The sequence below is a fragment of the Ambystoma mexicanum genome, chromosome 8, assembly GCF_040938575.1.
Source record: "Ambystoma mexicanum isolate Mex_15411 chromosome 8, UKY_AmexF1_1, whole genome shotgun sequence".
Lineage (NCBI taxonomy): Eukaryota > Metazoa > Chordata > Amphibia > Caudata > Ambystomatidae > Ambystoma > Ambystoma mexicanum.
The window spans coordinates 1,219,837,256-1,219,850,829 of record NC_090929.1 but is presented as its reverse complement, the minus strand read 5'-3'; the positions used below and the strand labels follow the sequence as shown (position 1 = coordinate 1,219,850,829).

General features: G+C 44.6%; 1 protein-coding gene across 3 annotated transcripts in view; it reads left to right on the top strand.

Annotated features, from left to right (window-relative positions):
- The window catches only part of KIF20B (kinesin family member 20B), a 2,369,321-nt gene that overhangs the window by 297,624 nt on the left and 2,058,123 nt on the right, over positions 1 to 13,574 (top strand). For all 3 annotated transcript variants that reach the window (XM_069611316.1, XM_069611317.1, XM_069611318.1), the window contains exon 2: positions 6,631 to 6,782. In XM_069611316.1, the coding sequence (XP_069467417.1) occupies positions 6,631 to 6,782 (152 nt within the window). The remainder of the gene's footprint in view (positions 1 to 6,630; positions 6,783 to 13,574) is intronic.

Genomic DNA, 13,574 nt, shown 5'->3' with positions numbered 1-13,574 from the left:
CTAACACCCGGAACATGAAAGATGGATTCCCAAATGTCATTGATGACATCACTGATGAAATCACATGTGCATTTTTCACGCTGCACCTCCACTCGTGATTGTCATTCGAATATTGGCCGAAAAGTGTAACAGACCATTGCAGAACTATCATATGACAAATAGTTCATTAGGAAATGCATTGCAAAAAAATCCCATTGAAATAGTGCGTTCTTTCAATACATGAACGCCCTCAAAAAAAAAAAATCTTGCCATTGTCTGCAGCATGTGCTACAGAGGTGCAATATTCTAAATCTTCCCATGTCGACTACTACACTGACATATGCTTCCATTACAGATGTTTGAATACTGTGCTACATAAACAACTGCAAATGCTTCCCTTACTGCATAATTGTACTATTACTAAAAAAACACAGAGACCACAATGTATAGCAATAGAAGCATATACAAGGATCGTAACGTAGACAGAAAAACCTGCTCTATTACCAGAAATATTTATACCCGTCCACATTACTTTCATGCACAGAACAAAATTGGTGTGTTTCAAATTTCCTTCTTATCCTATGTAGATGTATGATGATATGTCATTGTACCCTAAAAGTATTTTAGGAACATATGAGAAGGCTTACACCTAAAAATATAGCACTTTTAACCTTTTCACTTCCTGGCTGATAGTGAAGAAAGGCCCCTGGCTTACATATGTCAGTAAATAAAAAATGAGGGAGGTACTGTCATGATGCCTACCCCCGGGCATCCGGATCGAGTCCATCAGCCCCGGGAGTAGGCATCCAGATATTCATTAAAACCCCAACAGCCCCGGCTGGGGGCTGTTTGGATTCAGACCTGACGCCTTAGGCGCCAGGCTCATAGACTTTACTTACCTTATGCAGACCATGCTGCAAATGAGTCCAAGCCAACGTGAGGCCTGGATGGGACTATTTTATTACAGGGGCTATTTTTCACTCGGGTGAACTATTTAAACCACGCCCGAACAGCAGCCCATGCTTCGCGTTATTCTGCATCCAGCAGCGTGACGCTCACCGTGTCTGCAAGTTAGCATCCATTCTTCTGCCACGCCCGCCTCCAATCCAGAGCTCGTAGACAAAAGGAAAAGAAAGGAGCAGAGGTTAGATCAAGGACATTATTTGATTCCTTGCCTGATTCCGGATCCAGCACATCTCCGAGCCTGGAAAGGACATTATTTCAGCATGCGTCGCTTCGCCAGCAGCAGCGCCGCGTTATATTCACCAGTCCACTGCATCTTTCGACTCGGCGCTGCCTCCATCATTTTCTTCGTTGAAATCCAGCACCTGGGGGGGAAAACAAAAGGAATAACAAGGTGAGCCGAGAAAACCGACAAAGACGATCTCTTTGCCACCATAGGCTTACCTGCTTTACCACCGGAGGTATTATTTAATTCGCTGAATCTTCCTATGCCGCACCTATAAAGGGAGAGAAAACAGCAAGTTGCACTCATGCAACTTTCACCGGACAGGGTTTGGTAATACAGACTCTTACCTGACCGCCATCAGCTGCCTCCAGGCAATATTCTTTTGGACCCAGCTGCAACCTAACGAGGGAATGGAACAAGAGTGAACATCGGACATATTGATCTCTTTGAACTTTATAGACACTGGAGTCAATATTCCTCGAACTCCTCCAGTACCTTCAACCCAGTGAAGTAACTGGTATCTACGCGCCCCTGCATGCCATGCAGGATGGATAGCTCGTCATTTAAAAACATAAGGTGAGGTTACCAAAAGGGGATATCGGAGGTGATTAGTGGGGAGAACGAGAACTGTTGGGGGGGGGGGCCATCACTAAAGTCCACGGGTGGCTAAATCCCTTTCTCCACTTGAAGGAGAATAGTTCTATGAGCCCAGCAGACAAGGTTAGGCGGGCCAGTCCAGACTGTCATCTCTTCACTACGCATCACGTTGGTGGAGACCGCAGTTGTCCGGGTCCGATCGACGCCCCTGTGGGAACCAGGTGAGCCTAACAGGTACACATGTGATGTCATCAGTGATTTCATGAATGACATTTGAGATGTCATCTTTGATGTCCTGGGTGTTAGTCTTAGCAATGAACTTAGGTGGTGCGAGTTATGGTTGCCTAGTTTACCATAATTGGGGAAAGCATAGTGTTTTTTGGTTTCACTGTGAAGTGTAACATCCCTTTAACGTTGTTTTACTGAATGGATATATATATCAGTGAATGAAAACAAAGGGGCTAAACAAGTGATGGCGTCAGTGATGTCATCGATGACATTTGTGATTCCATCTTTCATGTTCTGGGTGTTGTGTTAGCAGTGCACAGTGGTGATAGCAGGTATGGTGGTGTAGTCTACCCGAATTTCAGGGGGTTTTCGGTTTTACTTTGAACCATAGTGGGGAGGAGGGATTATTTTTTTGTGTGTGAAGGGCACAGGTTTTTGGTAGGGCAACTTAACCATAATGTCCCCTTAACGTTTTTATATATATATATAAAAATATATCTCTCTGTCTCTCTCTATATATATATATATATATATATGTGAGAGAGAGACTCCCTCCCCCCAAACACACTCTCCCTTTAGTAACCAGAGTAAAGGCGATGGTTGGATGCATGTTTGGGCATATATTCAAGTTATAATGTATAGGCAAATGATCGCTGCCCATCACATTCCCCAGGAAAACCTTTTTCCATAAGGCTCCCAAGTATTCACTTCTTGTTCCTGCGATTCCTCAATTTCTAGTAACATTTATCAATTTGGTCTCTGCGCAAGACGCATTAAAGTCTCCTGCTACCAGTATGTTACCATGCCCTTCGTTCTCCAACCATTCTTCAAACAGGATTACAAGCTCATTCTGCAGTTTTATCATATAAGTTTGAGGCAAACTTACATAAATGTTCACTATTAGAAGATTTAAATCTGGGGGGAGGGGTCATTTGGATGGATATAGCGATTAAGTCAGGAGAAGCCATTTTCAGCTCGTAATGACTTGCATCCCAACTCTGATCGACAGCTATGACCAACCCTCCTTTAGATCGTCCCATTTTTCCTTGGAATGCCAATTTACAATGTTATATACCCTTTAGTTCCAGATGTTTTCTAGCCATTGTTTCTTGAAGGACTATCACATTTGCAGCTTCAAAGGACTCCTAAGCAGTTTCCCTTAACTTATGGAAGCCACATATTTTCATGATGTAATCTTGGGGGCATTTCTATTAAAGCTGCTGCTGGGTCTTTTTGATCTTCTTGAACATCTCCAAGGCCCCCTCCAGCCAGACCCAATCATCTGTTTACCAAATGGCCTACCGCACCAATTTTCACTTCACTTAAGCTTTGCGGAGTATCCAATATTGGTATCGGATTTAAGTAACCTTCTATTTCTTCCTGAGTAGTCATTTCTCTTAAGTGGAAACCCAGTGTTTTGAGGGCCTCTCTATTGCTCCATGCCATCTGGGCCACGAGATTTGAGGCAAAGTAGCACACTGATCGTTCTGCCCCCTTCTCCGGGAATGCCACTCGCAGGATGTCCTCAGATCTTAGTTTCCTTAGCTGGAGGACCACTCGGATTACTTTTTATAATTGTCCCCCTGTTCAGGTGTTCTTAATTATCCGATTTCCACCCCATTTCAGTACCCTGGAAGGTTTCTCTTTCCATTTCCTCAGCCTTTCCAACTGTTGACTGCTTGAGGGATTAACTAGGGTTTTCTGGGTTCCCTTCCAAGGGCCCCGTACCTTTTTGTTCCTCTTCAATGTGGTGGGCCTTTCTCGATCCCACTGGAGTCTGCTGAGTATCATCTTCCCTGATGTTTTCCTCTAATCATTGATTCATTTTCTTCACTCTCATTATTGGAAGAACCCTGTTTCTAGTTTTGTCCAAGAAATTAGTTAATTTTAGACTGCTTTTTCTTGGTATGTCCTTCCTTTTCTTGTTGCTCCGTTGGAATCTTTCTCCCTTTTTTGTTCGTTTGTCAGAGGTTTCATTTACTTTTCTCCCATTTAGGGATATCCTCTACAAAATGCTTTGTATTAGATATTTTATTTATGTTGGGAGCTGGTGTTGGGAGCTGGCTGGTTTTTTTTTTTCTTTTTTTTTTCTTTTTCACTTTCCTCTTGCTTATTCGATTTCACTCATCCTTCTTGATTCTGAGTAGTTTCCACATTTTGCTCTTGCGCTTCCGAGGGAAGATCCTGTTCTGTTACCCCCCCCCCTTCTCCTTCCCACACTTCCTCCATATCCAATTGTGCACAAAGTGGGGTGAGGGTGAGTCTAGATGTTCCTTCTCCTGGCTGGAGAACCTCTATTCCCTCTCGGACTCCTGCCACCCAGTGGAAGTCTCTATCCACACTGTTGGTTCAATAGATGATGATTTTGACCCTTGGTGGATTGCTGACTGTCAACACCCTGGTTGTTTTCTAATTCCCTATCTTTATAGCAGGAATCTGCCAGTATGACCTTCTCATTATTATCTGTCAGGAGGATGTTCATGCCTAGTTCCACCACCTTCAGTTTGTCTGCGTTTCCATGAGCTAAATCATTTATGTTCTCATACAATCGTAACAATGACTCCAGCACCAGATGTAATGCAGAAATAGAAGCCGTACCCAGGGTATTCAGTTGTTGCATAATATTGGACTCTCGCCTCATTGTGATGTTTTTTTGGCGTGAAGCAGTTTTCATTTAACGCTCGAGTCTTCTTAGACGCATGCCTTGACTGTTCCTGCATTTGATCTCGGATGGTACTACTTAATGGACTGCTTTGATGTCCTTTTCCATCCATGGAGGCATGTTCCCCTCCTTTCAAAGACACTTGGTAAGACCTCTGCGTAATTCCCTCAATGTCATTACATAGTTGTACAAAGGAGTGATCAAGTATTTCTTCCTCATTTATACTCACTTCTAGCACACATTTCTTCTTCAAGGAATTGTTAACGGGCATTCGATCCATTATTTTACCTTTTTTTCTGCATTTCCAAAGGTAACGTGATTTATTTATTCTAGTTATGCTACCAGAGGGACCGTTTTTTTTTTTTCCCTGGGTGCAATCAGTCCCCCTCTGCCACCTACATTTTTCAGAATGGAGTAGGGGCCTTGGGGCACCCTCTTCCATCAAGCCAGGATACGTAAGTTCATGTCCCAGGTGGCTTATTTTGCGAGCCTTCAGATGGCTTATTACCTCTACCCCTGATCCCTCGGGGGCCTCATCTACTGGGATTTGCATGGTTGCAAGAGCCTGCCTGACCCCCTCCTGGTAGGCTTTTAGTGCCTCCTTTCCCTTTTCTGTAATGGCAACCCTGCCACTGCGTAATTTCAAAGCCATTTAGTCAACTTTATATTGTAGGGAATCCTCACAGCTCCACACACGTTTTAAAGGTATTCAGTCGTCCAATTGACACTTTTCTGTTATGGTGCAAGGCTAGTTGGTTTGGGATTACTTCTGCCTTCGTAATAGTTTCCCTCTGTTCACACTGCTTATGAGTCTCCACACACGTCCTGTTTGAAATGGACACATATTGACGGGCATTACTGTGTTCTCGAGCGCCTTCTAATTAAGGATACACAATCCCACACACGTATAACATATGTCCTTTCGCGTTATCCCTTTCCTGTTGTGATGGAGATAAATGAAAAAGTATGAGTCTTGGGATGTACGCATATCAGTCATTCGGTCTGACACAGCAATGTTCACCACCGACTCTTTACCACCAATGCTAATTAGTTCACTCAAGTCCGGTTTCAGTTAGAAGTACACTATCTTTGCATGCAACCGCAGCATGCTCCCCCGACCGTAGGCTTTTTACATTCCGCACCGCACCGCAGCACACCCTCGGTTTGTATATTCTGAAATCCTCATACTCGCACTGTTTCCAGCAGTGGCAACGGCAAAGCATCGTGGCTTCCTCGTCCCCCACGGAACACTTCCGCCATGCTTCGCTTGCCAGGAAGCTTTTAAGGATTCAGAATTAAAGGCACAATGTCACCTTTACTCAATGCAAGCCGTAAGTATGGGGAGTCATGAAAGAGCAGCTGACTCAACACCGGGGGGACACTACAAGAATACTGTGTGAAGTCTCATGGGAAGGCCAAACAGCTGGTATCTGATACATGGCCACAATGCCACTTGCCCATCAATTCTTTGCAAGCACATAATTTCTTACACACCAAGAGTCCATTCTCTTTCCAATGGCTAGTGGTCAGTGCACATTTTTAAGTCTGTTCTGAAACCCTCCGAGACCGAATATAACCACTCTGCATGGCCAGTCTCTACCCAGTGAACGCTTGTTTGGGGCATGGCCACTGCATCTTCCAAGATCACCTATGTGTCACCTGGTCATTGCCTGAGGCCAGGCCCGGTGGCCCCCTCACCTTATTCTGGCACTGCGTCACTTCCCTGATTTCCTTATTTTTGTCTCTTTGATCAGTCTTGGATTTCACTGACCTGTGGCTCTGCTTGCAGTGTTCGGGTATTGATTGGGTCATGTGCTTGTTTTCTGAGGGGTGATCACAGCATAGTCAACAAAATATATATTCCTACCTATGCCCTACTGATGGTCTATCCTGGGTGCACCCTAATTTCAATGTTCAAAGTGTTGCTCCTCTGTGATTGTGCTTTTTGGTTAATGTGCAGGTTTTGTTTTTTCAGCTATGGAATCATTTGAAGAATGGGCAACGCATTGTAGACCTTCTTTTATTGAAGGTGGTGAAGTGCCTGAAAGACTTCAGCAAGTGGATGTTGATGACGTTAAGGCTAATCTTTCAGAGAAGTTTTTTTTAGTTTCTCCAGACGTAAACCAGGTAAGTACATATATTATTATATGGACATTTTTGATCTTGCGGCTTGTTTTGTTTGCATAAGTATTTACATGAAAAATTCCCCAAAGAAACGGACATAATTATAATATTGGACTTCTCTTAATGGATTTCTTATAAAATGGCTTCAAGATAATGCATGTAGAAAACATTCTCTCTATTGTATTTGATGTCTTGATCTGTTGACCAAGTGGGGTCTTCCATGAGTACTTAAATATTATTCATTTGCACTCTGGCACTGACATGTATTTCAGCCTTAAACACTCTTGCGAGCTCTCTACTAATAACCCCACGTCCAGAGGGTTGAGATGGGGGATGCATATTAACCCCCTACCTCTTTAATGTTTACGTCTTGGATGCTGATGAATATCTTGACAAAGCGGCATTTGTCTCCCCATGCATAGGTCCTGTAAAAAATTGTATGGCTAGTATATGCAAATTACTTTTTTATTCTGTTGGATTGTACCCAAATTGGTTTAGTCTAGTCCCTTCTTTCTGCAGCTTTTCCAGACAACTGAAAAATAAATCTTGCTAAGACTAAAGTGCTATGACTAGGCAAACTTGTGGAAACAACCATAGCTTTCATGGTTTATAGACCACACAAAACGTTAGTACAAACCTGTATATCTGGCCTTTCCGCTGACTGCGAGACCAAATACATTACAGATAACTCATCTTTTGTGGAAGATCTTTGTTTTTAGGGGGGGGGGAAATGCACAATATGGCAGGTTCTGCCTGGTGCCCATAAGCACATTCTACACAAGCATGGTGGTACCTAAACACACATATGGTTTGGACATTTTGAATGTGTGGCAGAAGAGCCGGACACATTAGAAGTCATTCTTTGGAGAAAAACGGCATTTCTTTGTACTTGTGTCCCTATAGGGATTTTGCTTTTTAAATTGAGATTACAATCCTTGAAAGGACTGCTATTGTGTAAAGTTATTTTATCTCAACATCTTGGTGCCTGAAGATAATTATTTTTTTTATAATGGCATCGGCATCGCCTCTGCGCCCAGGGTGTTTACGAAGGTCCTGGCAGTAGCTGCAGCACATTTGCTCAGGTTATCCGTCCCGGTTGACCCTTACCTCGACGACTGGCTCATAACGGGACTCGTACGACTTGTGTTTTTTGAACACCCAAAAGACCGTTCACCTTCTGTTCAGTCTGGGGTTCTCTATCAATGAGAAGAAATCCAGTCTAGTTCCCAGTCAAAACAATTCCTGGGAGCTCTAATCGGGACGAAAGACTGCTTCGTCTTCCCATCCAACGAGAGGTTTCAGAACATGCTTTTTCAGATCCTTCAATATGTAGCCAGTCGGGAGGTGACGGGGCGCAAAGCCATGCGTTTGCTAGGAATTATGGCGTTGTGCATATACTTGGTTCCCCACGTGCGGCTGCGCATGCCCCCCATGCAAGAGTGGCTCAACAGCCAGTGGTGTCAGGCCAGCGGACCATGGGAAGATCTGGTAGTTGTCTCGCCAGCCCTCGTTCTCGCTCTGCAGTGGTGGTCAAGGGAAAAGACCTTCACCACCCCTGCAGTGGAAGCTACTCTCGCGACAGACGCATCTCTCATGGGGCGGGGGGGCTCACCTGCTTCAGCACATGGAGTGTGGTCCCCTCAAGTAGCGTCCAACCATATACATTTACTGGAGCTATTAGCGGTGTTCAAGGCATTAAAGGCCTTTCAGATGCAACTACAAGGGAAGACAGTGCTGATTCTAACAGACAGCACTGCAGCCATGGATTCCCTGAACAAACGGGGGGCACTCACTCACCAGGGCTATCCAAGCTGTCCCAAACATTTGGATAAGGGCTCTCAGACACAAGATGTTTCTGTTGTCCCAACATGTTCCAGGGGAACTCAATCTTCTGGCAGATGTGCTAGGCAGAGATTTTCCTCTGCCCGAAGAATATGTATGGCGTCTGCACAAAGACATCGTGTCCAACGTCTTTGCAGAATGGGGCTTCCTGGAAATCGACCTGTTTGCAACTTGGGAGAACGCCCAATGCCAAGACTACACCTCCAGGTACCCCCAGAACTGCTCCAAGGGGAACGATCTCTGGATAACATGGTCAGGAAAATGTGTCTACGCTTTTCCCCTTCGACTCCCCTTCTCAACAAGATGGTGCACAAGATGCACCAGGAACCAGTTACCATGATACTGGCGGCCCCCATGTGGGCCCGCCAACCCTGGTTCACTCATCTGATGGTAATGTCTCTCTCCCCACCAGTAAAACTACCCTGCCCATACAACATGTTGTTTTAGGCGGGGGGGGGGGGGGGGAGAAACCCTACACCCATGCCCACAAAATCTGAATTTAGCAGCCTGCCTCCTGAGGTCATCGAGTTTGGACACCTACACCTCCCTCAGAGGTGCATGGACATACTTGGGGAAGCTATAAAACCTAACACATGTTATTGCTATGCCAGCAAATGGAAACGTTTTGTCATCTGGTGTAATTCCAAGGGCATCAATCCCAATCGATTGCTCACCCACACACATTGTGCTGTACCTTACCCATCTGTTAGACACTGGGTTGGTTTTCAATTCCCGAAAGGTTTATCTGGCTGCTATTTCAGCCTACACCACATCACAACAAAAGGTGTTGTGGTGGAAGATACCAGTGGTTAAGGCCTTTATGGAAGGGGTGTCCTCCCATTTCTCACCCAGCTCCTGGGTGGGGACCTAAATGTGGTTTTGACCATGCTCATAGAGCTCCCTTTGAGCCAATGCATAAAGTAAGACTAAAAGACCTGACTTATAAAACGGCCTTCCTAGTGGCTATCACTTCTATTAGAAGGGTTAGCGAACTACAGGCACTTTCTGTTCTATACCCCTTTGTTACAGTCCACAGGGATAAGGTAGTTCTGCGCACTCACCCCATATTTGCGCCTAAATTCATCTCGAAGTTCCATGTGAACCAATCGATTGAACTATCCTTTTCCAGAGTCACACTAGCATGGCCGAAAGAAGCCTATACACACTAGCTGCGCGCAGGGCAGTCATGTTATATCTGGAAAGAACTAAACCACTGAGGAAAATGAACCAATTATTTGTTTCAGTGGCAGCTGGTAGAGAAGGGGATCCTGTCTCTAAATCAGCTATCTCAAGGTGTATTGTCAAATGTATCACACTATGTTACACTCTTGCTAAGAGAACTGCCCTTCAAGCCTAGAGCACATTCTACTCTGGGAACTGGGGCATCCATAGAATTAATTGCAAATGTTCCCCTTGTGTCCATTTGCAAAGCTGCAACCTGGAGTTCTATACACACCTTTACAAAACACTATTGCCTTAGACACTCATTCTAGGTCTGATTCTCAGGTGGGACAAGCATTACTAAGACATCTTTTCTCTACTGTTCCTTCTCACAACCCACCTCCAACTCCGGGTACTGCTCACTAGCCTATGCACAGCATGTGATTCTAAGCAGATTAACAAGCATCAAAAGACATGCATTACTTACCGTACTAGCATTTCTGATGATTGTACCTTCTTAGATTCACATGCGCCCTCCCTACCTCCCCGGTTGGGGTGGAAGGAACATGGACGTCTTACTACTTCTCACTTCTTCATGTACTCATTCACAATAGCCTTGGGCTCCTCATGGCAGAAAAAATACAATCCGAAGGGACCTCGGCGTGTGAGGGATTTTGGGTCCACTACACGTCACGATAGGGATAGTGTCACAGACACACCTATGCCGACGTCCCCTTTCGGTCCCCGAAAGACCAGATGCAAAACTCTGCGGTTACCACTGGATGGCGGACGATATGCACAGCATGTGAATCTAAGCAGATACAATCATCAGTAATGCTATCACGGTAAGTAATGCATGTCATACAATTAATAACATCCAATTGAAAAATGTAATCTCTAAATTGCACACAAACTTTAAAACCAGAATAAGTGTCAATTTGCATTGTTCTCAGGTTTTGTGCACGATGCACGCAGTGTGCAAATCCTCGCCCATTCACTTGCCCAACTTGTCCAAGTTTCTGTCCTTCAAGCTCTATTCCGCTGGACATTCATCAGGAGCTGATAAACTTAGTATGTGTGTTATGCTTAACTGTTCAGTGCATCCTACTCTTTGAGGATGCAAAGTCCATTTCATGAATGTCTGGGAGGTTCTTATTCCATAGGGGAGATTTCAGGGGGGCCCTGCCACCCCAACCCATGTTTGTGTCGGAAGTGTCATGTTTGTAGTGTCCGGCGAGTTGTGCAGCATTTGTAAGGTGTCCGCAAGCACTAGCCCATCCAACTCCACCTGTATGTTTGGGAGCGTTGGGGTGCCCTGAAGCCATTCATTAGCCACTACAAGTTGTGAAGCACAATAGAATTTCTGCAGGTCCTGGACCCCAATAACCCCTTCCCACACAAAGCTATAGAGTGTGTGTCATGCTATTCATGGCTGCAACCTGTGCCATAACGGCGGTCGTATTGCCCTTTCAATTTTCCAAAATTCCGTCTGGGTTATCACAGGAATATTCTGAAGAATATAAAGATCGTTGGAAGGGTCATTTCAAACCGGGCTGCCCGCCTCAGCAAAGTGAGTGGGGGATGCGGGGGAGAGGGAGACGCCCAGAACCTGGTGTCTGCAAGAAACCTTTTGTTTATTTAATCTGGTCTGAGCCTAGAGCGAAGCCACAATAATTCTGAGCCTTGGCTGGAGTCCGGGACAACATATTCTGAGTCTGAGCTTTGATGCTAGTAATTTTGAGAGAGGTCCGTTTGTGGCTCATACTGTGCAGGGGGAGGTCTCCCACAGTGCTGAATAGCATGTCAAAACGTTTGCCTACTCCAGCTCAGCCGACTTTGGGAGCAGTACTCCTGGTTTTAAGTTCTTTGGTCTCTTTTCACGAAAATAAAGAACAAGCTAGAGGTGCCCTCTGCTACCCTAGAGAAAAGTTTAGAGATTTGCTGCAGGTTGGAAAATAACTGATAATTGATTTGAACCTGGTGTGGTAAACCAGAAGTAGACTGACCAGAGGGCATAGGTTTCAGGAATGACTATTCCGAGAGATCAAAGAATATGTAGATTGTGCAAGGACACTCGCTGTACACCTTCTGACTCGGTGTCTGAAAATGGCGGGCACTTGCACAATGCATTATTTGGCCTGTGTTAGTCGTCTTCAGGACATTCCTAAAAGCCAGTTTTGGGCTACTTCGATATCTGTGCAATCTAGGATTATGCAAAACTCTGCTCAGCTAGTATGGAAGAATTTGATAGAAGTGCTTGTTGTTGAACTGTGAATAGTACATTTTTCTGCTTACTTATTTTAATTACACATTTATTCTATCTACATATACTAATTTATTACGTGTTTAGAAGGAACAAAAGTTATTATCAGGATGATTATGTATTTAATTACTGCCAGTTTTAAGTGTTTTAGTGTGGAGGTTTATTTAAGCCAATAAACTTGCATAAAAAATAGGTTTCAATTATTTTTTGTTTAAATTAAAGAAAATGGTTCACTAATCCTATTGCAAGAGTGAGATTCCAAAATACAACGTTATTGTGTTTGAAAACGCTGCGGTTTTTCTTTCTGAGTTTCTCAGGCTCCTCCGGCTCGGAGGAGCCTGAGAAACTCAGAAAGAAAAACTGCAGCGTTTTCAAACACAATCCCGTTGTGTTTCTGCCTGCCGTGGCTAACACTTTGGGTCTCCGGTGCTCCCCTAGGGGAGCACCGGAGTCCCAAAGTGAAAGCCAAGGCAGGCAGAAACACGACACGGTTGTGTTTACATGCCGCAGTGTTTCTGCCTACAGCTGATTTCCCATTTGGGGCTCTCTGGCTCCCCATGGGGGGCCCGAGAGCCCCAAATGGGAAATGCTAAATGCTGCAGTGTTTCTGCCTAAATCTGCTTTCCCATTTGGGGCTCTAAGCCCCAAATGGGAAAGCAGATTTAAACAGAAACACAACGCGGTTGTGTTTGAAAACGATGCTCAGGCTCGCAGGAGCCTGAGAAACTTGGAAAGAAAAACTGCAGTGTTTTCAAACACAATAACGTTGTATTTATGTTTGCGGTCGCTTCAAAAGCTACCGCAAACATAAATACAACGTTTTTAAAGCTGCGGTTTTATTTCTAAGTTTTCCGGGCTCCTCCAGCACGGAAAACTTGGAAAAAAAACGCAGCTAGTGCTTATTTAATAAAAATAAAAAAGATGGCACTTGCCGAGATGCAGCTGCAGCTTTTCTGCCTGTAGTCTCCGGTCCGCGTCCTCCGAATCCCGGCACCAATGAAGGAAAAGCCACCCATTGGTAGCTTTTGTTTACTACAGCTGGCTGGCTTTTCCTTCATTAGTGCCGCAAAAGCCAGCACAGGCGGGCATCCATTTCACAAAATGGATGCACCCATGTGCTTGCTTTTCACATTTTTGAGCTTGAATTGCTCAAAATTTTACATAGGGACTTTGAAAAAAAAATGCCAATAGTTTTTTTTTATATTGCCTATCTATTTTTGAAATAACATTTTTTGGGCGAACCATTCCTTTAACGGCCATGTGGTCCATCTGATGTCTTGGGCGTTTTGATGGTGCTCCGTGGCCCTGGGCATTACCTGCGCTTCTGTCTAATTGTGGATTCCAAGCCATATTGAGATTGCCTCCCAGTATCACCTCCCCCCTAGCAAAGTCTTTTAATTTCCCCAGAACATCTCTGAGGAAGCTGCATTGCCCCAGATTTGGTGCACATATCGATGCGAGGGTAATGCTATAGCCTTTTAACTCCACATTGGCAAGCGCATATCTCCCTTTATCCGTAAGAGTATCCA